This window comes from Homarus americanus, unplaced genomic scaffold (assembly GCF_018991925.1).
Source record: "Homarus americanus isolate GMGI-L3 unplaced genomic scaffold, GMGI_Hamer_2.0 scaffold46583, whole genome shotgun sequence".
Classification (NCBI taxonomy): Eukaryota; Metazoa; Arthropoda; class Malacostraca; order Decapoda; family Nephropidae; genus Homarus; species Homarus americanus.
Genome location: NW_024731675.1, coordinates 1,328,299 through 1,352,642, shown reverse-complemented (window position 1 = coordinate 1,352,642; position 24,344 = coordinate 1,328,299). Strand labels below are relative to the sequence as shown.

General features: G+C 43.7%; 1 protein-coding gene across 1 annotated transcript in view; it reads left to right on the top strand.

Moving 5' to 3' along the window:
- Positions 1-208: 208 nt before the first annotated feature.
- Positions 209-24,344, top strand: part of LOC121867730 (adenylate cyclase type 2-like) — a 46,158-nt gene continuing 22,022 nt past the window's right edge. The window contains 11 exon segments of the mRNA XM_042367785.1: positions 209-473; positions 5,192-5,386; positions 13,924-14,036; positions 14,775-14,886; positions 15,368-15,499; positions 17,305-17,329; positions 18,155-18,203; positions 18,205-18,273; positions 19,045-19,177; positions 19,378-19,533; positions 21,596-21,654. Of these exon segments, the coding sequence (XP_042223719.1) occupies positions 282-473; positions 5,192-5,386; positions 13,924-14,036; positions 14,775-14,886; positions 15,368-15,499; positions 17,305-17,329; positions 18,155-18,203; positions 18,205-18,273; positions 19,045-19,177; positions 19,378-19,533; positions 21,596-21,654 (1,235 nt within the window). The 5' untranslated portion in view covers positions 209-281.

Genomic DNA, 24,344 nt, shown 5'->3' with positions numbered 1-24,344 from the left:
AGTCGTTCCATCAGGTAAAGTTTGAACAGGACGACCACACGAGGGGAGAAACGACCCCCTTTATCACTCTCTGGGTCTTGTCGTCGTTGTTGTTGTTGTGGTGGTGGTTGTTGTTGTGGTGGTGGTTGTTGTGGTGGTGGGGGTAATTATATGCAATAGTGTATTATTATTATTACTACTACTACTACTACTACTATCTCCTACAGGTATTCAGCACACACTTTGAGACCATCTCTACCATACTGGGGGCAACATACTGGCTCCTCACCGTGGGCGTGATAATGGGCGTCGGCTACCTCCACCCACCGCCCATGCCCGCCCATCTCACCCCACCAACCTTCCTCCTCATCTTGGCCACCCACACCGCCGTCCCTCTACCACGCCTACACGCCCGTATCTTAGCTGTGGTGACGACTTCCCTGCCTCTTGCGCCCATTGCATTCTGGTCTACAAGGAGCTGGTCGGCTGTACAGGTGAGGATGATTGTGTTATGGGGGTTTACCTGAAGATTAGACACCCCTTACGTTACTTGGAGGGGAGAGGGTTAGGTTAGGTCCCCCCCACGGTTACTGTAAGGGACCCCATCCGACTGAAACTTATCGCCGTTATTGTAAGGATCCCTGTACCACTGAGGATTATCTGAGGTAATTCGTACTCTCAAGGGTACTGGAAGCCAAAGTGTACCCAACAACAAGACGAAAAGTTGGAGAAATTTGGGTGGGAAAATATTGGCGGGAAAATTTGGCGGGGAAAATTGGAGGATAAAATTGGCGGGAAAACTGATGAGTAAAAGAACAAAAAATAAGGGAAAAGTGGCGGGAAAATTGGCGAGTAAAAAAGCAAAAATTCAAAGGGAAAATTGACGTGGAAAAAAAAATAGGATAGAAAAGCCTTCAGGGGAAACAAGAGAAATAGGAAATAGGAAATAAAGAGTAAAATAACAGGACAGAGAAAGAGAAAATGGTGAGATATTTACTTGAGAATAAATGGATAGAGAATTGACCAGCGGCTGTGACTCTGTTTATATAATGTGTATATATAAACAGTGGTCTTGTGTGTATAAAATTACCATACAAACTGTAGAGTCTGTGTGTATATTCGGGATAAATAATTTGGATATATAGTATGTATGTATGTATGTATGTATGTATGTATGTATGTCCAATGTAACACAGAGGTCAACCAACATAGACTATACACACAGGTCAAAGGTCAACATTCTTCCTTGACAGCTTAGACCTCTACCCCCCCACACAGTGCCATCTCTCCCCTACAGTGCCATCCCCCCACAGTGCCATCTCCCCCCACAGTGCCATCTCTCCCCCCACAGTGCCATCTCTCCCCTACAGTGCCATCCCCCCACAGTGCCATTAGGTGCCAAGTGCCAGTTATCATTATAGATGCCACTTTGGGTTGAGAGAGTCTCATAGTGGCGTGTGCTCCTTGTTAAGTGAAGATTGTGGTTGTTGTGATTGTGGTGGTTGGTGTGGTGGTTCATAGTCAGGTCTAATCACTTGACCCCGAATTATCTTACTAAAAGAGGATTGAGATGAGGTTAAGAGAGAGAGAGAGAGAGAGAGAGAGAGAGAGAGAGAGATACGCCAGTACACATCAAGAAGACTGGCTACACTCACGTCAGGATATGAATGACTGTAACAACTTAATCAAACCCTCTCTGCCTGTCTCTCTGTCTGTCTCTCTGCCTGTCTCTCTGTCTGTCTATCTCCCTGTCTCTGTCTCTGTCTGTCTCTCTCTCAGTTCATTCATTTGTCGCTGTTTTCACCACATTCCTATTCATTACTTCCTTCACGTGCCATTGTTGACATTATCGAGTTCATTGATTGGCTGAATAGATCCATACACCCGCTCTCAACCAATCAACGCCTTTGATTTGTTCCCCCCAGGACGCTCTCATTGGCTAGCATCCTGTGACGTTTCATGGTATTTCGCGTCGCTGATTGGTCGATTGAGTTTGTTCCGTTTTCTGTTGGGCTTTATAAGGGGAGACTATGAGAGGTCCCTACGTTATATTTGCCTCCGAACTGGTGATGTGAGGACGTCTCTAACTAACTTGAGAGTGAGAGCTGAGAGTGAGTGAGAGCTGAGAGTGAGTGAGAGCTGAGAGTGAGTGAGAGCTGAGACTGGGAGTTGAGTGAGAGCTGAGAGTGGAGTGAGAGCTGAGACTGGGAGTTGAGTGAGAGCTGAGAGTGGAGTGAGAGCTGAGACTGGGAGTGAGTGAGAGTGAGAGTGAGTGAGGCTGAGAGTGAGGCTGAGACTGCTGAGACTGGAGGAGTGAGCTGAGAGGCTGGAGAGTTGAGCTGAGAGACTGGGGAGTGAGAGAGGCTGAGAGGTTGAGAGGAGCTGAGAGGGAGTGAGAGAGCTGGGTTTTGAGAGAGAGCTGAGAGTGAGTGAGAGTGAGAGTGAGAGTCAGCAACGGTAAGGCTAACAGTAAGAGCCAACAGTAAGAGCCAACAGTAAGAGCCAACAGTAAGAGCCAACAAGAGTGCGGGTGGACACAAAGTTGAGATTGATGGCTCAGTTAAGAAGACCAGAGATTCCTTTACAACTTTTACCTCATTCAAACTTTTAATTGGTGTCTTTTAATTTATTTTATTTTCCTTCCTTGAGTGTTTGGTGGAGAGGGAGGGGAGGGGAGGAGGGGAGGTGAGGGTGAAGGAGGGGGGGTGGGAGGGGGGGAGGGGGAAGGAGGGAGGGAGGAGGGGTGAAGGAGGGGGAGGGAGGGGAGGGATGACCTGAAGTTGGAGATGTGATGACTTTAATCCCTTGAGTGCGCTAGTTTAACATACATACATACATACATACATACAGTCATACATACATACATACATACAGTCATATATACAGTCATATATACAGTCATACATACATACATAACAGCTGTACGGAAGTGTTGCCAGTTCTTGAAATTTATATAATTTTCAGAAATATAAATATAAAATGAGTAACTATTTTACCTCATATATAAAACTATAGTATTTATTTAGTTCACTTGGAGTATAGAATTGTGTGTGTGTGTGTGTGTGTGTGTGTCTGTGTGTCTCTGTGATGTGTCTGTGTGTCTCTGTGATGTGTCTGTGTGTCTGTGTGTGTCTGTGTCTGTCTGTGTGTGTCTGTGTCTGTCTGTGTCTGTCTTTCTGTCTAGTAAAAATAACTTACTAGTCATAACACGTAACTACTAATTCCTAGTCTCGGATGATTTAATTTGTCTATATTTCCTTATTAAAATCCAACCTGTCGTCACTACAGCCACGTAATACTTATAAAAACATCCTAAATTAACTCAACATCACTACTTAAGAGGTTTAATTAGTTTAAATATCATAAATTAAGAAAAAATAGAGAAAAAGTCAGTTTATTGGGTAATTCCGGGTCTCGGATGGTTGGAGTTCCCGCTTAATATTTACTTATCATAAATTATAACTTTATCCTACTTATATAAATCACAATAAACCTAAGTATTAAAGTAATATAAATCATCTGTAGTTTGGTAATATACGCCTTAAAATAACTCAATATTAATCAAAATAGTTTTTCAATGGTTATCTTACGTCAATCACATATTCAATTTTTTTTTATCACTATTATGTTTTTGGTGTATTTTAAGGTAACGTGAGTATATATTTTACCTTACGTTTCGTCTTGTCATTCAGCTGCAGGTCGTAAATCACTGAGAATCACTGAATATTAAGAAAATTTGAAGGAAAAACTTATGTTCTTCTTCATGGCTGAGGCTCGGTGCCAGCTGACTATTGTTGGATTAAAACTACGAACGAGATCTGTCATTATTATTTTTTTATGTCAAGGTTTTTTTTAGATTTTTATTAAACCAAATAGTGATGTTTCTGTTTTATATTTATATGTTATGTGATTTTTTACATACTGCCAGAAAAACTAATCATTAAAGTTGAACCATAAAATTTTGAGAAGTTCAGGAGTACGTATTAATATTTTTTCGGCTGTATTCTTAGTATTAATGAATCATTTATAAATATATACAATATTAACCTTAATAGTTCGAACTAAAAGTCTAACAGCCCTAAGAAGCTTTTATGTTTTTCAATGGATCAAATAAACAAACATTTTAGCGGATTTGTTCGTGGTATTTTATATAACACTAAACAGTAAAATTTTGGCGGGCTCAGAGGGACGAGAGACTCCCTTAATGATCTAAAAAAATAAATTACATTAATACTATATACTTAAACATTAATTCCCCCTGTTTATTTATCTTTAAATTTAGAAACTTTAATTTGAAGTAGAACTGTTAGGTTGTTACACTACAGCAGCGATAAATGAACAAAATATATATTCAGTGACGTATTACTGGAATGTAAATAATCATTCAATATTCATGAAAAATGTAAAATGTTATCTAGTGTGTAATGTATTCTAGAAAAATATGTAAATTATTAAATAGCAACGACAAACTGGATTAGAAAAACTTCATCTTTATAAATCATGAATCAACCAAACGCGCCCAACCCTCAACTTTATTTATTCATTTAAAAATAAGGTATTTACCGAGAATATATAAAACATCATCAAAATTTAAACGCATATAATATAAGTTAATAAAACATAAAGTACAAATAAATAAAAACCTTTCAAGGTATTTATTTTATTTTAAAATTTCTGGGAGAGTTGAACGGCGCCGCCCCCAGGAGGAGTCGTGTTGGTGACGTCATGACCTTAACTCGTGTTGGTGACGTCATGACCTTAACTCGTGTTGGTGACGTCATGACCTTAACTCGTGTTGGTGACGTCATGACCTTAACTCTCGGTAGTGGGAGACGCTATGGTCACACCCAAACTATATAACCATCTAGTGACTTTATCAACATTATTCCGGTATATGGAGGAGTGATTATGTGCGTTATATTGATTGATTATTGTTAAAATGACTAGTTTATGTTGTTCCTACTACTACTACTACTACTACTACTACTACTACTACTACTACTACCACCACCACTACTACTACCATCACCATACCGTACGCACCCAAATAACTATCGTACAATGACCCTAAAAATAACACACTTATCTCTTGTCGTACACTACCACTACTACAACTACTACTACTACCACTACTACTACTACTACTACTACTACTACTACTACCATACCGTACGCACCCAAATAACTATCATACAATGTCATAAACTTCCAGGTTTTGGGTTACACGCTGATGATGGTAGCCGCTCATACTCTAGGTTGGTGGCTGGATTGGGAGGCCGCCCACGCCCACAAACACGCCCGCAGCTCTACCAGGGAGGTGATAGAAGCTAGAGTGAAGCTGGAGTGTGAGAGAGAACAACAGGAGCAGCTGTTACTCTCTGTTATACCGGCTTATATAGCTGCTGAGGTGAGTCGTACACGCTGTTTATAAAGTCCCTTGATGCTGGTGTTTACTGTGTGGTGGTGACGGTGGTGATGACGGTGGTGATGATGGTGGTGATGACGGTGATGATGGTGATGATGGTGGTGATGACTGATGACGGTGATGATGACTGATGACGGTGATGACTGATGGTGATGACTGATGGTGATGATGATGGTGATGATGAGTAGTCATTATTATTTATATTTTAGTAATTATATCGATTGTTAAGGATAAAAGTACAGAATAATAATAATAATAATAATAATAATAATAATATAGTGGAAGTTATTTAATCTAAGGACGAAAAAATCCTTATTTCATTTACTCTCTCTCTCTCTCTCTCTCTCTCTCTCTCTCTCTCTCTCTCGAAGACTCAATATAGAACACTACATTACACAAGTTTTCCTTCACAAGTTATCTCCAGTTTAACGTTCGGGAATATTATTAGGATGTATGTATGTATGTATGTATGTATGTATGTGTGTATGTGTGTGTGTGTGTGTGTATGTGTGTGTGTGTGTGCGTGTGTGTGTGTGTGGCCCCAGATCAACACACACTCAACAATAGTGTGTTGGTCCACGTTCCGAGTCTTGAGTCTAAGTAAGAGCCTCAAGTATGGTTGGTTCAGACAGACATTCATGCGTTGACACACTCCTGCTGATGGATAGATAGATAGATAGATAGATAGATAGATAGATAGATAGATGGATAGATAAGGTTAAGTTAGGTTAGGTTTCGTTAGGTTAGGTTAGGTGAGAATTAGGTTGATCCATTTCAAGGTGCTATAAACTGACCAGATTAATCACCAGGTTATCTAACTAATCCAGGTAATCCACACACGACAGGACACAGCCAGTCATGACCTCCAGCTTAATGACGCAAGACCTCTAATGGCCTCCCCTCATTACTCTCGTTACCTCTAACCTGTAATTAAGTTGTTGGCAGCTTTGAGTGTTGATAAATATTGGAAGTTAAGGAGATTATTGTATTACTTCATCACCAGGCTAAGGTGGGGGTGGTGATGTGTGTGTGTGTGTGTGTGTGTGTGTGTGTGTGTGTGTGTGTGTGTGTGTGTGTGTGTGTGTGTGTGTGTGAGAGCAACAGAATCGCTGAGGGTGTGTGTGTGTGTGTGTGAGTGTGTGTGTGTGTGTGTGTGTGTGTGTGTGTGTGAGTGTGTGTGTGTGTGTGTGTGAGCAACAGAGAGACGTCGGCTGAGGGTGTGTGTGTGTGTGTATAAACAAAGGATCGAGGCGGTGGTGTGGTGGGAAGGAACGTGGATTTGTTTTGGAGGTCATTGGTTCGATCCCTGGCGTGTTGTTTTGTGTGAGGGAAGGGAAGGGAGGGGAGTGGGAAGGGAGAGAAAGGGAGAGGCAGAAAGTGAGGGAGTGAGAGGGAGAGTAAGGAAGGGAGAGAGAGAGGGAGAGGAAGGGAGGAAGAGAGATAAAGTAAGGAAGGGAGAGGCAGACAGTGAGGGAGTGAGAGGGAGAGTAAAGAAGGGAGAGAGGGAGGCGCGGATTTAGCACAATAAACAATAGATCATAAGATTGAGAAAGCTTACACTCGGCCTCTCCCTCCCACATGACTATCTATCTATCTATCTGTCTGTCTGTCTGTCTATCTATCTGTCTGTCTGTCTGTCAAAGTTAATCCCAAAACTCGTACTTGCAAAAAAAAAAAAAATCTCATTCATGTTTTTATAATTTTCTCTCTTCTAATTCTCTTCTAATTTCTCTCAATTTGTGCCTATTATCTTTACCTCCCTTCTCACACCTTCTATCTCCCCCCCCCTTTCCCCCTTACCCCCCTTCCCCCTGCCCCTCCCCTAGGCTACAAGCACGGGCGGGTAGTCAACATGTAGAGTCACATTCATAAGCTCGTGTCAAAATAACAAACCTTCCTTCACATCCGCTAGAGACCAAGTGACACTTTTTTTTTCTCCAGGACCTACAACGATTTTTTTTATGTCATCTCTCGTATGTAGATTAATATTGTTGTTATTTTATTGTTGAGGATAAAAATAGATTGAGTTTGTATAGGGATAATTCTCTCTCTCAAACAGTCAATTTCCTGATCTATTTCCAGCATTTGGTCGTTCTTCCGGTCTATCTATCAATCTATCTATCTGTTGTGTCTGTCTTCTCTTCTGGCGTCCGTCCGTCCGTCCGTCCTTATCACCTACAGTAGTGCTCATATCGATCGATGGTCAGAGACGTGTTAAATTTGGGAGAGAGAGAGAAGAGAGAGAGAAGAGAGAGAGAGAGAGAGAGAGAGAAGGTGTTACTTTATGTGTTTATTTGTTTGTTTGTTTGTGTATACTGTGAGTGAGTGTGAGAGTGTCTGTGTGTATGTTTATAATAAGGTACACACACACACACACACACACACACACATCCTCTCCCCCTCACCAATTAGTAAAGTAACACCTGAAATTGTCTCACCTTAATTACTTCGCCATACAGGTAAAGTTAACAACCTCTCTCTCTCTGTTTTGTCTTTGTCTGTCTGTTTTTTCTGTCTCTGCCCGCAACACACACACACACACACACACACACATACACACACACACACACACACACACACACACAGTTGCTTTATTACGTTTGAAGAATAAAAGTAACTTTATCCCAGGTCCTAAAGACTTAACATGACGAGTGTTGTGGTGATTGGTGAAGGAGGAGAGGAAGAGGAGGGAGGAGGAGGAGGAGGAGAAAGGAGGAGGATGGGAGAAGAAGCAGGATGAGGAAGGGAAGAGAGGAAGAGAAGAGAAGGAAAGAAGGAGTGATGAAGGAGGGAGGAAAGAGGAGGAGGGAGGAAGGAGAGAGAGGGAGGGAGGCAGGGGAGAGAGAGGGAGGGGAGGGAAGGGGAGAGAGAGAGAGAGGGAGGGAGGCAGGGAGAGAGAGAGAGGGAGGAGGGCAGGGGAGAGAGGGAGGGGAGGCAGGGAGAGAGAGAGAGGGGAGGGAGGCAGGAGAGAGGGGAGGGGAGGGGGAGAGAGAGGGAGCAGGGGAGAGAGAGGGAGGGAGGCAGGGGAGAGAGAGGGAGGGCAGGGGAGAGAGAGGGAGGGAGCAGGGGAGGAGGGAGAGGGAGAGAGGGAGGAGAGCAGGGAGATCAGGGTGTCCACATGGCTGAATATTGTGTTTATAATTGGTAAAAGTGGCGGTGAGGAGAGAGAGAGGGGTGAGAAGAGAGAGAGGCTGACAGATAGAGACAGAGAGAGGGCTGACAGATAGAGACAGAGAGAGAGAGGCTGACAGATAGGAGCAGAGAGAGAGAGAGGCTGACAGATAGGAACAGAGAGAGAGAGGCGACAGATAGAGACAGAGAGAGAGGCTGACAGATAGAGACAGAGAGAGAGAGAGGCTGACAGATAGAGACAGAGAGAGAGAGAGGCCGACAGATAGAGAGACAGAGAGAGAGAGAGAGGCTGACAGATAGAGACAGAGGAGAGAGAGAGGCTGACAGATAGAGACAGAGAGAGAGAGAGGCTGACAGATAGAGAGACAGAGAGAGAGAGAGGCCGACAGATAGAAGAGAGAGAGAGGCTGACAGATGGAAGAGAGAGAGAGGCGACAGATAGAGACAGAGAGGCTGACAGATAGAGACAGAGAGAGAGAGAGGGCTGACAGATAGAGACAGAGAGAGAGAGAGGCCGACAAATAGAACAGAGAGAGAGAGGCTGACAGATAGAGACAGAGAGAGAGAGAGAGGCTGACAGATAGAGACAGAGAGAGAGAGAGAGAGAGGCTGACAGATAGAGACAGAGAGAGAGAGAGAGGCCGACAGATAGACAGAGAGAGAGAGGCTGACAGATAGAGACAGAGAGAGAGAGAGGCTGACAGATAGAGACAGAGAGAGAGAGAGGCCGTCAGATAGAGACAGGCAGAAAGAGTCGTCACACACACACTAGGCATCACCAATTAAGATACATGCATTTAATTGGTTTGTTCTACCAACATTCCCGCCATCATTCCTGTTATCATTCCTGCCGTGATTTCTGCCTTCATTCCTGTTATCATTCCTGCCATCATTCCTGTTATCATTCCTGCCGTGATTCCTGCCTTCATTCCTGTTATCATTCCTGCCATCGTTCCTGTTATCATTCCTGCCATCATTCCTGTTATCATTCCTGCCTTCATTCTTGTCTTCATTAATGACATCATTCCAACCATTCCTGTCTCCATTCTTTCCACCATTCCTGCCTTCATTCCTGTTATCATCCCTGTTATTATTCCTGCCACCATTCCAACCATTCCTGCCTTCATTCCTGTCATCATTCCAACCATTCCTATCATAATTCCTGTTTAATTCTACCATCATTCCAGCCATCATTCTATTACTCCTACCATCATTCCAGCCATTATTCCCATTATTCCTACCATCATTCCAGCCATCATTCCCATTATTCCTACCATCATTCCAGCCCTCATTCCCATTATTCCTACCATCATTCCAGCCATCATTCGTCGCCAAAGTAAAATAAATATTTTTGATAATCTGATCGTCAGGAGGAGCGAGTGTTTTGTTGTGTTGCTTTAATAGTCTCTCTCTCTCTCTCTCTCTCTCTCTCTCTCTCTCTCTCTGTACGTATATATGTATGCATTTGGTATGTGTATGTGTGTGTATGTGTGTGTGTGTGTACGTACAGCCTATAAACGCCCATCACACCCTTTTCCCACACGCCTGGACCCCCCTCCCAAATTCTTTCTCACTCATCTTGACTCACAAAAATATTCTTCACGCCTCAAAGGACTCTACCCTACCTATTGGATCCTTACACCACCCTTACACCACCCTTACACCTCATCCTTATACCACTCCTTACACCACTCCTTATACCACCCTTACACCACCCTTACACCTCATCCTTTACCACCCTTATACCACTCCTTACACCACTCCTTATACCACCCTTACACCACCCTTATACCACTCCTTACACCACCCTTACACCACCCTTACACCTCATCCACCACCTTACACCACTCCCGCCACCCTTATACCACTCCTTACACCACTCCTTATACCCTTACCTCATTCCACCCTTACCACCCTTACACCACCCTTACACCACCTTACACCTCATCCTTACACCACCCTTACACCACTCCTTACACCACCCTTATACCTCATCCTTACACCACCCTTACACCACTCCTTACACCACTCCTTATACCTCATCCTTAACCAGAAATTAAACAGTGTAATTTTTTTTTACGTAAAATATTGATGTCAACAACAACCTCAACCACCACCATCACAACAACCACAACAACCACAACTACCACAACCACAACACCACTTTACTAAACCATTATAAAAGTTGTTTAAATAAGAGTTGAGAACGTTATTATATTTAGTCATTAATTAGTGAAGCCTTTTGGTGGACAGGTGAGTTTATTATATGTTGATTATCTCTCTCTCTCTCTCTCTCTCTCTCTCTTTTCTCTCTCTCGTCCCTCAAACTCTGCTTCAATATAAATTTTTCCCACATAAGTTTCCGTAACTCTCCCAGACGAATATATATTTTTTTTCCCACGGTGGTCGAAATTTTCCCACGCTCGGCTCATTTTTCCCACCGTGGAGTAACTTATATAATTGTGGGTAATGGTGGAGTGGGAGGTGGTGGGAGGTGTTTCTGTCTTATAATTAATTTTTAAGGGAGTAATTAATTTTTAAGGGAGTATTTAATTTTTAAGGGAGTAATTAATTTTAAGGAGTAATTAATTTTTAAGGGAGTAATTAATTTTTAAGGGAGTAATTAATTTTTTGGGGTAATTACTTTTAGGTAATTCATATTTTTATTATATTTTAGATAATTAATTATTGTATGATTATTTTTCCATAATTAATTATAGTTATTTTTAGCTAATTAATTTTGTATTATTATTTTTTAAGATAATTATTGTTGTGGTTAAATTTTTAAGGGTCACACTTGAAGGTCACACTTGAGGGTCACACTTTAGGGTCACACTTGAGGGTCACACTTGAAGGTCACACTTGAGGGATGGCAGAGGTCGCCTTACCCCTCAAGTGGCCACTCAACCATCACAAAGATCTTCAGCGACCAGGTCAAGTTGTGAGAGAGAGAGAGAGAGAGAGTTAATGAGAGAGAGAGAGAAGGGATTAATGAGAGAGAGTTAATGAGAGACAGAAAGAGAGAGTAAGGAGGGGAGATAACAGAACAAGAGAGAAGGAGAGAGGGAGAGAAGGTGAAGAGGGAGAGAAGGTGAGGGAAGTGAAAGAGGTGAGAGAGAGAGGGAGAAAGAGGGAGAGAAGGAGAGATAATTAAACCTCAGCCGTGATGGGAGTGTCAAGGAGGGAAGGGAGAGGTGAGAGGGAGGTAGGAGGAGAGGGAGGTAGAGTGAGAGGGAGGTGTGGGGGTGAGAGGTGAGAGGGAGGCAGAGTGAGGGGGAGGTAGAGTGAGAGGGAGGTAGAGTGAGAGGAGGTAGAGTGGGGAGAGGAGCAACCTCTCCCTCAGGTGGGAGAGGTTGCTCCCCCTCTTCACCTCAGGAATGCTCTTTCTGAGTGGCCCTTGTAAGCTCGCTGAGTGGCCTGTGTCTATCTCTGATTGGCTGAGTACGCTCGCTGAGTGGTCTTGTAACCTGATTGAGTGTCCCTGTATGCTGACTGAGTGGCCCTTGTATGCTGACTGAGTGGCCCTTGTATGCTGAGTGAGTGGCCCTTGTATGCTGACTGAGTGGCCTGTGTTCCTAGTCTGATTTACTGTATAAGCTGACTGAGTGGCCCTTGTAAGCTCATTAAGTGGCCTTATATGCTCATTAAATAACCTTATAAGCGTAGTGAGTGGCCCTGTGAGCCTACAAAGTGGCCCTGTAAGCTCACTAAATGGTCCTTCAGGCTTACTGAGTGGCCCTATAACCTTAATGATAGGTTCCCCCAATTCTCACTGAATGCTTTAAGCTCACTGAGTGGCCCCGTGAGCTCAGTGATTGGTCAGTTCTCTGGCTTGTGTTTAAAGCTCGCTGAGTGGCGCCTTGAATAATATATACACAGTAAGTGGCCGCCAGTGTTGCCATGATAGTTTTGGTGGTGACAGTTTTATTGATATTATTATTATTATTATTATTATTCAGAGCTTTTCTAAATAACTCAACATCATTCTAAAATACTCGAATCTTTTTGAGAAATTTTAAAACCTCTTTAAACCAATCAGAACCCCTTAAAACTAATCAGAACCCTTTCCTAAAAAAACAGAATCCTTCAGAACATTTTAAGATAGAAGAATTTTAAGAACAATCAGAACGTCTTATAAAAGGATCAGAAGATCTTTAAAGGTGAAGAACATTTTAATAAAGAATCAGATCGGCCGGAGGTAACAATAAAAACTTGAATGATCGCTTATTGTTGTGAGTTCGGAGTTTATATTTTCCAAGTGACCGCGAGCCTAAAGCAATATTGGTTTGTTTACATATTGTGATGGATTGGGTAGAATTACTATTATTACTATTACTATTACTATTACTTTTATTATTGTTCCTCGTCTGTTGTAATTAACTGTGTTTGTATAAATATAATAAGCTGGTGAAATTTTATCGCAGTAATGAGGACTGAACGGTGAGAGGAGGGAGGGTGAGAGGGGTGTGAGAGGGAGGGAAGAGGGTTTATGGGAGAGATGGAGAGGTGTGTGAGAGAGAGAGAGAGAGAGAGAGAGCCATACCATCATTCACCAGTAATTCCCATTTTCTACGAGTCACAGCTAGTCACCGGATCCCGTTTTCTTTGATACACAGATTTGAGTTTCTTTTGGTATTGTGGCCTGAAAGCTTTGTGGTGTTGTGTGGTTATTGTTCTCTTATTCTGATGGTGTAGTGGTGGTGGTGGTGATAGTGGTGGTGGTGGTGGTGGTGGTGGTGGTGGTGGTAGTGGTGGTGGTGGTGGTAGTGGTGGTGATAGTAGTGGTGGTGGTGGTGGTGGTAATTACTCCTACTCCTCCTCCTCTACCACCCCTTCCTCCCCCAACACAATGACCCCAGGACTAGAACAGGTTTTAATCCCTAACCTTAACGAGATACCACGATTTCCTGGAATGGGAATACTGGACCATACTTACAGGGGTACTGGGCCGTAATTGGACCACACACACAGGTTAATACAGGCTGGTCAGGGTGGACAGCATGGCCTGGGTAAGATTTAACATGGCCAGGGTAACTAATATGGCCAGGGAGCCTAACATGGCTTGGGTGACATCCATGGCTAGGGGGGCTAACATGGCCAAGGAAAGACTAAGATGGCCAGGGTATGATTAACATGGCCAAGGGGAGCCGACATGGCCAAGGTCACAGGCCGCTCCTCAGGTTTATTAAAATTGTTGACAAACTTCTATTTTTTCGTCAGTAATTTACTTCATTATTAACTACCAGATGATGATGATGATGATGATGATGATGACGATTATACGAGTATTAAATTATAAGTATTTTTAACAACCACTACCATCACCACTACTACAACTACCACCACCATCACCACTACTACCACTACTACCACTATTCTCTCCCCAGGTAAAGCGTCACATCATGTTAAGAATGGCAGGAGAATGTACCGAGTTGCCACCCAACGCTCAACCCAAGAAACAGTTCCACGACCTTTATGTCCAGCGCCACAACAACGTCAGGTGAGTCTATTCAACGTTAAATGAGTCTATTCGTCGTTAAATTGAGTCTATTCAACATTAACTGAGTCTATCTAGCGCCACAACCACGTTAGTTGAGTCTATCACGTTAACTGAGTCTATCCAACGCTAACTGAGTCTATCCAACGCTAACTGAGTCTATTCATCGTTAAATTGAGTCTATCCCTGCGAGTCTATATCCCACCAAAATAATAAAATTCAACACAGTTCCTAATTTTTACCTTCGTCAATATTCAGGAAAATTGGATCAAAAACTAAAAATCATTCACATTTTATTTTATTTAGATTTTTTTATCTGATAAAATTCATGGCGTTGACCCGTATGCCAAATGGTTCCCGGGTTATTAACATTTATTACCTGCTGTGAGGACTTTTTTTATTGGGGGGTGGGGGGGGTGGGGGATTCTTTGTTTATTTGTGTTTTAATTCAGGATTTTGTTGTGTTTGTTTGATAATTTTAGTGAATTTTATGTTTATATTGAGTAATGTTTTTAATTTATCCCTCCCACCTCTCTCCTCCCTACACCTCTCTCCTCCCCCCTCTCCTCCCTCTCCCTAACGAAATTTTTCCCTCCTCTCCCTCCCTCTCCACCTCTCTCTCTCACCCTCTCACCTTCCTCCCCTGTCCCATTTCCTCCCACTCTCCCTCCCTCCCTCTCACCCACCCCCACCCACTTACCCCTTCTCACCCACCTCCCTCTACCCCTCTTACTCCCTCAGCATACTATACGCAGATATCGTCAACTTCACCCCACTCTCAGAGCAGCTCAGCGCGTGTGACCTAGTGATGACCTTAAATGACCTGTTCGGACGCTTTGACCAAATTGCCAAGGTGAGTGGTGGTGGTGGGTGGCGGTGGTGATAGTGGTGGTGGTGGTGGTAGTGGTGGCGGTGGTGATAGTTGTAGTAGTAGTGATGATCATGATAATAATGGTTGTAGTAGCTATAATGATGATGACAATAAGTAATAATGTAATTTTCTTTGTTCTTATTCCCGTTTCTTGTACACGAGAGAGAGAGAGAGAGAGAGAGAGAGAGAGAGAGAAACATCACTCACCCTAACATGTAACAGGATGAAGCAATTCCTCCCTTTAGGCAACTTTAGTCCAGTGAGGAGGAAGAGGAGGAGGAGGAGGAGGAGGAGGAGGAGGAGGAGGAGGAGGTGGAGGTGGAGGAGGAGAAGGAGGAAGAGGAGGAGAAGGAGAGTATGTGGCCTAAAGGCATTTGGCACTTTAAAAAATTCTTGAAAGTCGATCTCTCTCTCTCTCTCTTCTTCTTTCCACACTCTCACACTCTCTCACTTCTCCCAACAGGAAAACCAGTGCCTCAGGATTAAGATTCTTGGGGACTGTTACTACTGTGTGTCTGGTCTCCCGGTATCCAGACCGAACCATGCCGTCAACTGTGTCAAGATGGGGCTGGAGATGATTCACGCCATCAGGTGGGTGCTGGGGTCTTGGGGCTAGGTGCTGGGCTGGGGTCTTGGGGCTAGGTGCTGGGGTCTGGGGGCTAGGTGCTGGCTGGGGTCTTGGGGCTAGTGCTGGGGTCTGGGGCTAGGTGCTGGGGGCTGGGGTCTTGGGGCTAGGTGCTGGGGTGGGCCTGGGGCTAGGTGCTGGATTGGCCTTATGCCCTGTTACGTCGTCTCTAATTTACTTTAATATCCAGGTTCTAGGAGTAACAAACAAAAAAAGTGAAGTAAATGAAAAGGAATAAAAATAAATAAAGTAAACTTTAAGAATTAGATTAATTAAATATTAACACAATAAAGAGCCTCTGTAGGCTGTCACAACAAATTGATTCACCATCGAAACTTTTAAGACACAAATGATACTAAACATCGAAACATCAAAAGAACAAAAATAAAGCATTGATAACGTTAACACTGCGTAAACATATAAAAAAACACCGAGATTAACTAACGTGAAACAACACTGAATTACTTAAATGTAACGAAGCAAATACCGATGGACATAAATAGAGACATAAATAGGTACTCACATAGCTATACGACATTGGTGGCGACAGGAACAACACAAATAAATGAAGTGTAAGTCATGACGAGAGACACTCAAAGGATGTGAACTGTATGACAAGAAGACTGAACTAACTCCGTCAGTTGGTGGGTCCTATATGTAAGGTCGGCTCCCGCCGGTGGGTCGTTTAACGATGCAGATGGTCGTTAGAGAACAAAGAATACTTGTTACAATACTAAATAAAGATATAAGATGAGCTTGAACCAATAATAACAGTTAAAACCTTAACAGCACAGCGTTAAGGTGACTACAATATATAATAGTAATATAACACATCATTACAGGAATAATATGGAACAACATGGGAGCTGTTATATAACAAAAATAGATAAACACTACACGGCCGTAACAACCCTTATACCAACTACTGTAGAGGCTAGTTTGAAGTCCAGTTCTCTTCTCTCTCTCTCTCTCTAATGTTATATAAATAGTGTCATTTTTTTAAAATTTGAATTTAAATTTCATGTCAGTTTAACGATCTAACGGTCTCCCAACTCTGATTGGCTGACAGCGAGGTGTGTGAGTGACGTAGATAGCGGGAGGTGCCTCTACAGCCTATCATGTGTCGTGTGTGATGGAAGGGTCATGTCGGTTCCCCCGTGATTGGTTGAAAGTTTGTTTACATTAGTTGATAGCCAATCACTATCCGCGGGTGTTTGAGGTCTGTTGTGATTGGCTAATGGAAGTTTTGGACACTTGTCATTGGTTAAGATATGATGATTTTAATATTACAGTATAAGAGAGAGAGAGAGAGAGAGAGAGAGAGAGAGAGAGAGAGAGAGATCATCATTATGTTGTTTCAGGATTCCTTCCTCCTCCTCCCTCCTCCTCTTCCTCCTCGGTATCACACAAATCTTAATTAGAGAATTATGTGAACGTGATGACCCAGAGTGAGAAGTGAGGGGGTGAGAGGGGGGGAGAGGGGGAGAGGAGGGTGAGGGGGAGAGGTGAGGAGGGAGGGGTGAGAGGGGAGTGAGGGGTGAGAGGGGGTGAGAGGAGGGGAGTGAGGGGTGAGAGAGGTGAGGGGAGTGAGGAGGTGAGAGGGGGGAGAGGGGGTGGGAGAGGTGAGGGGAGTGAGGGGAGGGAGGAGTGAGAGGTGAGGGAGGAGTGAGGGGGTGAGAGGGGGTAGAGGTGAGGGGGGGGGAGGTGAGGGGTGGGGAGGGAGGAGGGAGGGAGGTGAGAGGTGAGGGGAGGAGGAGGGGTGAGAGGGGTGAGAGGTGAGGGAGGGGTGAGGGGTGAGAGGTGAGGGGAGGAGAGGGAGGAGGAGTGAGGAGGTGAGGAGGAGGAGGGGTGAGGTGAGGAGAGGGAGGAGTGAGGAGGTGAGAGGTGAGGGGTGAGAGGGGAGGTGAGAGGAGGGGAGGAGGAGTGAGGAGTGAGGAGGCGAGAGGTGAGGGGGAGTGAGGGGTGAGGGGGTGAGGAGGTGAGGGAGGGGTGAGGTGAGAGGTGAGGGGAGTGAGGGGTGAGAGGGGGGGAGTGAGGGGTGAGAGGGGAGTGAGGTGAGGGGGGTGAGAGGTGAGGGGTGAGAGGTGAGGGGGGAGGGAGGTGAGAGGTGAGGAGGTGAGGGGGGAGAGGAGGGGGAGTGAGTGAGGGGGAGTGAGGGGTGAGAGGTGAGGGAGGAGTGAGGGGGAAGAGGGGGATGAGGAGGAGAGGGGGTGAGAGGTGAGGGAGGAGGAGGGTGAAGTGAGGGAGGGGTGAGAGGTGAGAGGGAGGAGTGAGGGAGTGAGGGGGAGTGAGTGGGTGAGAGGTGAGGGAGGGAGGAGGTGAAGTGATGGGTGAGAGGTGAGGAGGAGAGGGGTGAGAGGTGGGGGGGAGGAGAGGAGGGAGTAATGTTAGGAGAGGTTGGGAGAGTGCCAGTATGGGCGGCACTTCACCAGGTAATGACAGGGACAAACAACCTAATTAGTAGTTGTTGATAATTGACGAAGACGATAATTAGTGGTGTGTTGACGCGTGTTATAAGAGAGAGAGAGAGAGAGAGAGAGAGAGAGAGAGAGAGAGAGATGAATTACTGCAGTATTTCATTATCATCATTCCCCCAGGAAGGTGCGCTGCGCAGTGGGCTTCAAGCGGATATGCGCATAGGGATCCACACGGGTAATGTGCTGTGCGGTGTGTTGGTCTGCGCAGTGGCAGTATGACGTGTGGTCTGATGACGTCACCCTGGCCAATCACATGGATGTCCCGGGGTAAGTCAACCAATCAGAGGATTTTTGGGGAGCATTGATGAGGTAATTGGCCAATCATATTAAGGTTTTGGGTCAAGGGGTGAGTAAGCCAATCAGGGGGTTTGATGGGGTTGCTTTGATGACGTCACTAGTATCCCGTGGTGAGTAAGCCAATCAGGGGTTTGATGGGGTTGTTTTGATGACGTCACTAGTATCCCGTGGTGAGTAAGCCAATCAAGGGTTTGATGGGGTTGCTTTGATGACGTCATCGCCCAATCTTGTAGAGTTTGATGACGTTATAGGAAAGTGTGCCAATAAGAGCATCTATCTATCTATCTATATCTATCTATCTATCTATCTACCTCGTACCATAGCAAAGGGAGGGGGGGGAGGTGTGGCTTAGCACTTTGGCCCATGTTATTAAAAATTCATTATCACTCCTAATGACCCCACTAAATACCTGTTTCTCACACCTATTACTTGTAGGGTAGTCTTCCCCTCCCATCACCACCCTCCCTCCCCATCACCACCTCCCCATCACCACACCTCCTCCCCATCACCACCTCCCTCCCATCACCACCTCCCTCCCCATCACCACCTGGCCTCACTACCACCTCCTCCCATCACCACCTCCCTCCCCATCACCACCTCCCTCCCATCACCACCTCCTCCCATCACCACCTCCCTCCCCATCACCACCTCCTCTCCCCATCACCACCTCCCCTCCCCATCACCACCTCCTCTCCCCATCACCACCTGGGCCTCACTAACACCACCTGTAACCACCTGCAGAAGGGTCCACATCACACGGGCGACCCTCAACCAGCTGGACGACAGGTTCCAGGTCGAGTCAGGTCAGGGTCACCTCAGAGATCAGTACCTGGCTGATCATAGGGTTGACACCTTCCTTATCGTCTCCAGTAAGGTCAGTAACAGGTTAGGGGAGGGGTAGGTTAGGTTAGGGAAGGGGGGAGGGTAGAGTAGATTAGGTTAGTTTAGTACCATGTCAAGTCAGATCACTGATTAACATACATAGATAAATAATGTCATATACGATGGTTAGAAGGTTTGATGGAGTTAAATTTAAACCACTAACGTTATCTCCCTCCCTGGGCGTGACGACAGGAGGAGGACGGTGAAGGAGGCGGTGTAGGTGGCTTGGAGGAACGGCCACGTCTTAAGAGCGCCACTAAGATGACTAAGTACGTGGAATGCTGGGGCGCTGACAAACCTTTCGCTTCCCTGGCTGAAAGTACTATGGCCAAGAATCTACGTCTGACGGTAAGTTTGAGGGCTGTCTGTGTGTCTGACTGGCTTGGTGTCTTTCTGTTTGTCTTGCCATGTGTCTTTTAGTATGTATGTCTTTTGTTCTATCTGTATGGCTGTCTGTGTGTGTTTCCTTCTGTCAGTGTGTCCGTCTGTGTTCTATTAGTTGTGACAATGAAACAATTTTTTTGTTGATCATATACAGTACATCAAGATAAAACGGGGCACTGAAACTCACCAATAGAATAATGTCTGTCTGTCTGTATGTCTATCTGTCTATTAGGTATTCCTGTAGCTGTGACGGATAAAACAAACATTTCGGACCGTCCATAACCCGTCAGTGTGTAGATTTGTTGAAAATTTGCGACAGGGAAGAACGGGGCGCTCAAACGACCCTGTTACCCGTTGTCTCTGTTTGTCTGTCTCTCCGTTAGTCTATCTGTCTGTTAGGTGATGTGACAGGTAAAACGGCTCTGTTGGATGACCTGTTGTCTGTCTGGGTTTTTTTCTGATAGCTACGACGAGATTTAAGGGGGGGGGGTGAGGGGGTGTGTGAACGGGATGTGTGTTTTATAACGAGTGCTCGTCTGTGTGTATCTATGTAAGTTTTTTCTTTCTCAGTAGTTACACACACACACACACACACACACACACACACATACACACGCGCGTGCTGTTGACATCAGATTTAATTTGCATATCAACGTGAGAGAGAAGCTTCTTGGCGTCTCAGCTGATGTGTGCGTGTGTGTGTGTGCGTATGTGTGTGTGTATGTGTGTGTGTGTGTGTATGTGTGTGCGTATGTGTGTGTGTGTGTGTGATAGAGATGTATATGTGTCTATAAATACTAATTATCTATTAAACTCCACTAAAAACCCATATAAATAATTTCTTCAATAACTCACTAATTCTGCATATTTATAAATCATCCACAATACGAATAATATATCTCCTATTTTATTAATTATACATTATATTCAATACTTACAAACACACACACCGTCCCACCCTCACACACACACACACACACATACACACAAGTTCATTATTTACACGTGAACTACAGACTAATTTAAATTCCCCGCGAAATATTGTCACTCTTTAGTAGTTTCCCGCGCAAATTGCTTCGAGCTGTCAACAAACCATAAATTTTTCAGTGTTTTCCGGCGCAAATACACACAATGAATATGGGTCTCTTTAGCTACGTAGGGGAAATGCGTTTGTGTTTTGTTTTGACAGAAAGTGCGTGGAGTGGTGGGCCCCAGTTGTAATAGGCCCTAGTCTTAATGGGATCCAGTTGTAATAGGCCCTTGTCTTAATGGTTCCCATTCTTAATGATAAGATTTGGTTAGGTAGGGCCTATTAGAAGTGGGGCTTATTAGAACTGGGGACTGTTAGAACTAGGGACTATTAGAACCGAGGCCTATTAGAACTGGGAACTATTGGAACCGAGGCCTATTAGAACTGGGGACTTTTAGAACCGAGGCCTATTAGAACTGGGGACTTTTAGAACCGAGGCCTATTAGAACTGGGGGAATTTTAGAACCGAGGCCTATTAGAACTGGGGACTATTAGAACCGAGGCCTATTAGAACCGAGGCCTATTAGAACCGAGGCCTATTAGAACCGAGGCCTATTAGAACTGGGACCTATAAGAACTGGAACCCATTTGACCTCAAAAGCTTCAAAATAAATAGAACACCCACGACTAACACTCACTTACCTAAACCATTCTGTATGCGTCTATTTTGCATAAATTCAACGGAAATTACAAGAGGAGATTATTGCAAGAGCTCTGTTACCATAATACTGTAAGTCCATTGGGAATAAACGTGTAATAAGGGAGGTGCAGTACATTAGGATAGTTACCCCTTCAACATGTTACGTTTTCTCTGGTGGCATTTTTATAAAGTCTACGGAAAGTGCTTGTCTTGTTTCGGAATTGTCAGATTAAAATGGTAAGAAAATTGATCATATCTTTAGTTTATGTTAATGTAACTTATTATTTAACCGTTGTTTGCTTATTTTGACGTATTTGATGGGATTTTGTGAGTAATAAGTTGATTTGTGCTTACAGAGTGTTGCTATGATTGAGTCGAGTCTACTACCTCCTGGACCGATGTTGCTGGATTGTAGGTAAGTAGAGAGAGAGAGGGGGGTGTACCTACCTAATACGGTTCCGTTTTCTTTCTCTGGCTGTATCGACTTTAAGGGGTAACTTCGGGAGTTTAAAGATGACGCCACCACTTTTTGGGGTGAGCCTCCTTGTACTGTATACAGGGGCGGATCCAGGAATATCAAAAGGGGGGTCCAAGAAGTTTTGGGTGGGGGGAACATGGCGAACAAAGTGAGGCTACCCAGCTGGGGAGTTTTGGGGGATGCTGTAAACCCCCCGGAAAATTTTGAAATCTGATCATTATCATGGACATTTTGAGGCCATGTGCACTTGATATTAGGAGATATTCTGAGATGAAGAGTAATTAATTTTTACTATATAAAATTGCCTGAGTACAATACTGTATTAAAGAAAAAGTATTGGAATTATCTGGTGAAAAGGGGGGTCAGGACCCCTCCTGGGTTCCTGTGTGTTTGTGTGTGTAATAATGATAATAATCATTAACGGTTTATCGAAAAAATTCTGCAGCCCGAAGGCTGAAAATATACACTGGACATGAATGACTTATTACATAATTGGTGGTTTAACAAAAGCCTTCATTAGAAAAAGGTAAAGGAACATACAGATTAATGTTGGTATTGAACAGCAAACACGTAGTGTAGTAACTCCCTCACAGATGGTGTTATGAGGGACCCGACGTGGTGTAGTAATTCCCTCACAGATGGTGTTTTATGAGTGAGGTGTGGTCCCAGGCCTTCCTATCGTGGACGGATTAACACATCGCTGGTTGTTGTTGGGTCTCACGGGCAGTTATCACTGGGTACCTGGGACCTCACTCTGTGAAGGTTAACTTGGGTACAACTCAGCTGTTACTGTTGAGTTGTTCTCACTGACTTAAGCACTGTTCACCACTGGTTCCATTCTAGCGAGAACTTGTTGATATTCCGGTGGGGAGGAGGGTTCAGGAGAGGGGGTTGGTATGGCCCAGAGGATCCCCAGGTACGTCTTGACCCTTCGGTGGTCAAGGATGTAGTGTGTATGTATGTATGTATGTATATTTATGACTGTCTATATATGTGTGTTGGTGAGTGTACATGTGTATGTATATTATTTGTGACTGCCTACATGTATGCTATGGTGAGTGTGTGTGTGTGTGTGTGTGTATGTATTTTTGTGACTGTCTATATGTATGTTTTGGTGAATGTACGTGTGTGTGTGTGTGTGTGTATTGTACGACGATGCTACTGAATGACTGAGCACATCTCTTAGCCACAGGAATGCGAATAAATCAGCGTATAAATGTTATTGAACCAGTCAGAGCAGGTATTGTTCTGACACTGGCAGCCTATTGTTGATGGTCTCTTGACTCAAATTAACTTTACTTTATTTGACTCTACTTTACTGTTACTTTATTCTACTTTACATTGTTACTTTACTTTACTCTACCTTAAGGGCCAGGTCATGTTATCTTCAGGGCCAGGTCATGTTATCTTGAGGACCAGGTCATATTATTATCTTGAGGGTTAGGTCATGTTATCTTCAGGGCCAGTTTATGTCACCTTAAGGCCCAGGTCATGTCACCTCAAGGGCCAGGTCATATTATCATCTTGAGGCCAGGTCAGGTTATCTTCAGGGCCAAGTCATATCACCTCAAGGGCCAGGTCATGTCTCATTTAAAGCCATGGCTCTACTGAACACACTTCCATCCAACGAAACTTTCCTGAACAAAATAAAATACCAATAAGGTTTAATAAAATATAAATACAATAATATAAAAACAATTTATTCTTTAAATTTAATGTTGAAGAACTTAATATTTTCATAACTAAAAATTTAATAGTATTTTTATATCTTACAAATATCATTAACTTTTCTAACAAGACGTTACTTTAATCTCTAACAAAAAAATAACAAAAAACCTCAATGATTTCTAAACCTTATTTACCTTACAATATATCTGTAATATATTAAATCAGTGGTTGTCATTATATCAATATTGTATTTTTAAAAGCAATTATAATACTGTAAACTTTATATCATTATAGAGAGTATTTAACACCATCGAGAAAACATTAATACACGTTATCATCACTCTTAAGTCATCACAACACTCCTAGTTCACTCTTAAGTCATCACAACGCACATTAGTCCTCTCCTAAGTCATCACAACACTCCTAGTTCACTCTTAAGTCATCACAACTCACATTAGTCCTGTTCTCAGTCATCACAACACTCTTAGTTCACTCTTAAGTCATCACAACACACATTAGTCCTCTCCTAAGTCATCACAACACTCTTAGTTCACTTTTAAGTCATCAAAACACACCAAGTCATCACAACACACGTAAGTCTTTTCGATGGTGATTTTGGTGGTGCAGGAAATTGTACACAAGAGTTGAAAGTCGTGTAATGAAAGGTGTTGACCCATAGACAGAATTATGAGTGGCTGCTGGTGGTGGTAATGTACTGTAATACTGTGGAGGTGGATTAATAACACTGAGGGAATGAATGAGGGAGAGAATTAATAACAGGAAGGGAGAGAGAAAGAAAGCAGAGAGAGAGTAATGCTGAATTAACACCTCCCATCCCTCCCACAATAACCTCCACGGTAAAAAAAATCCCACAGCTACAAAATAAAAAAAAAAAAAAAAAAAAAAAAAAAGGCATTTACCGGAACACGAATTAGGTGACGGCCGACGCCAACCTTCCC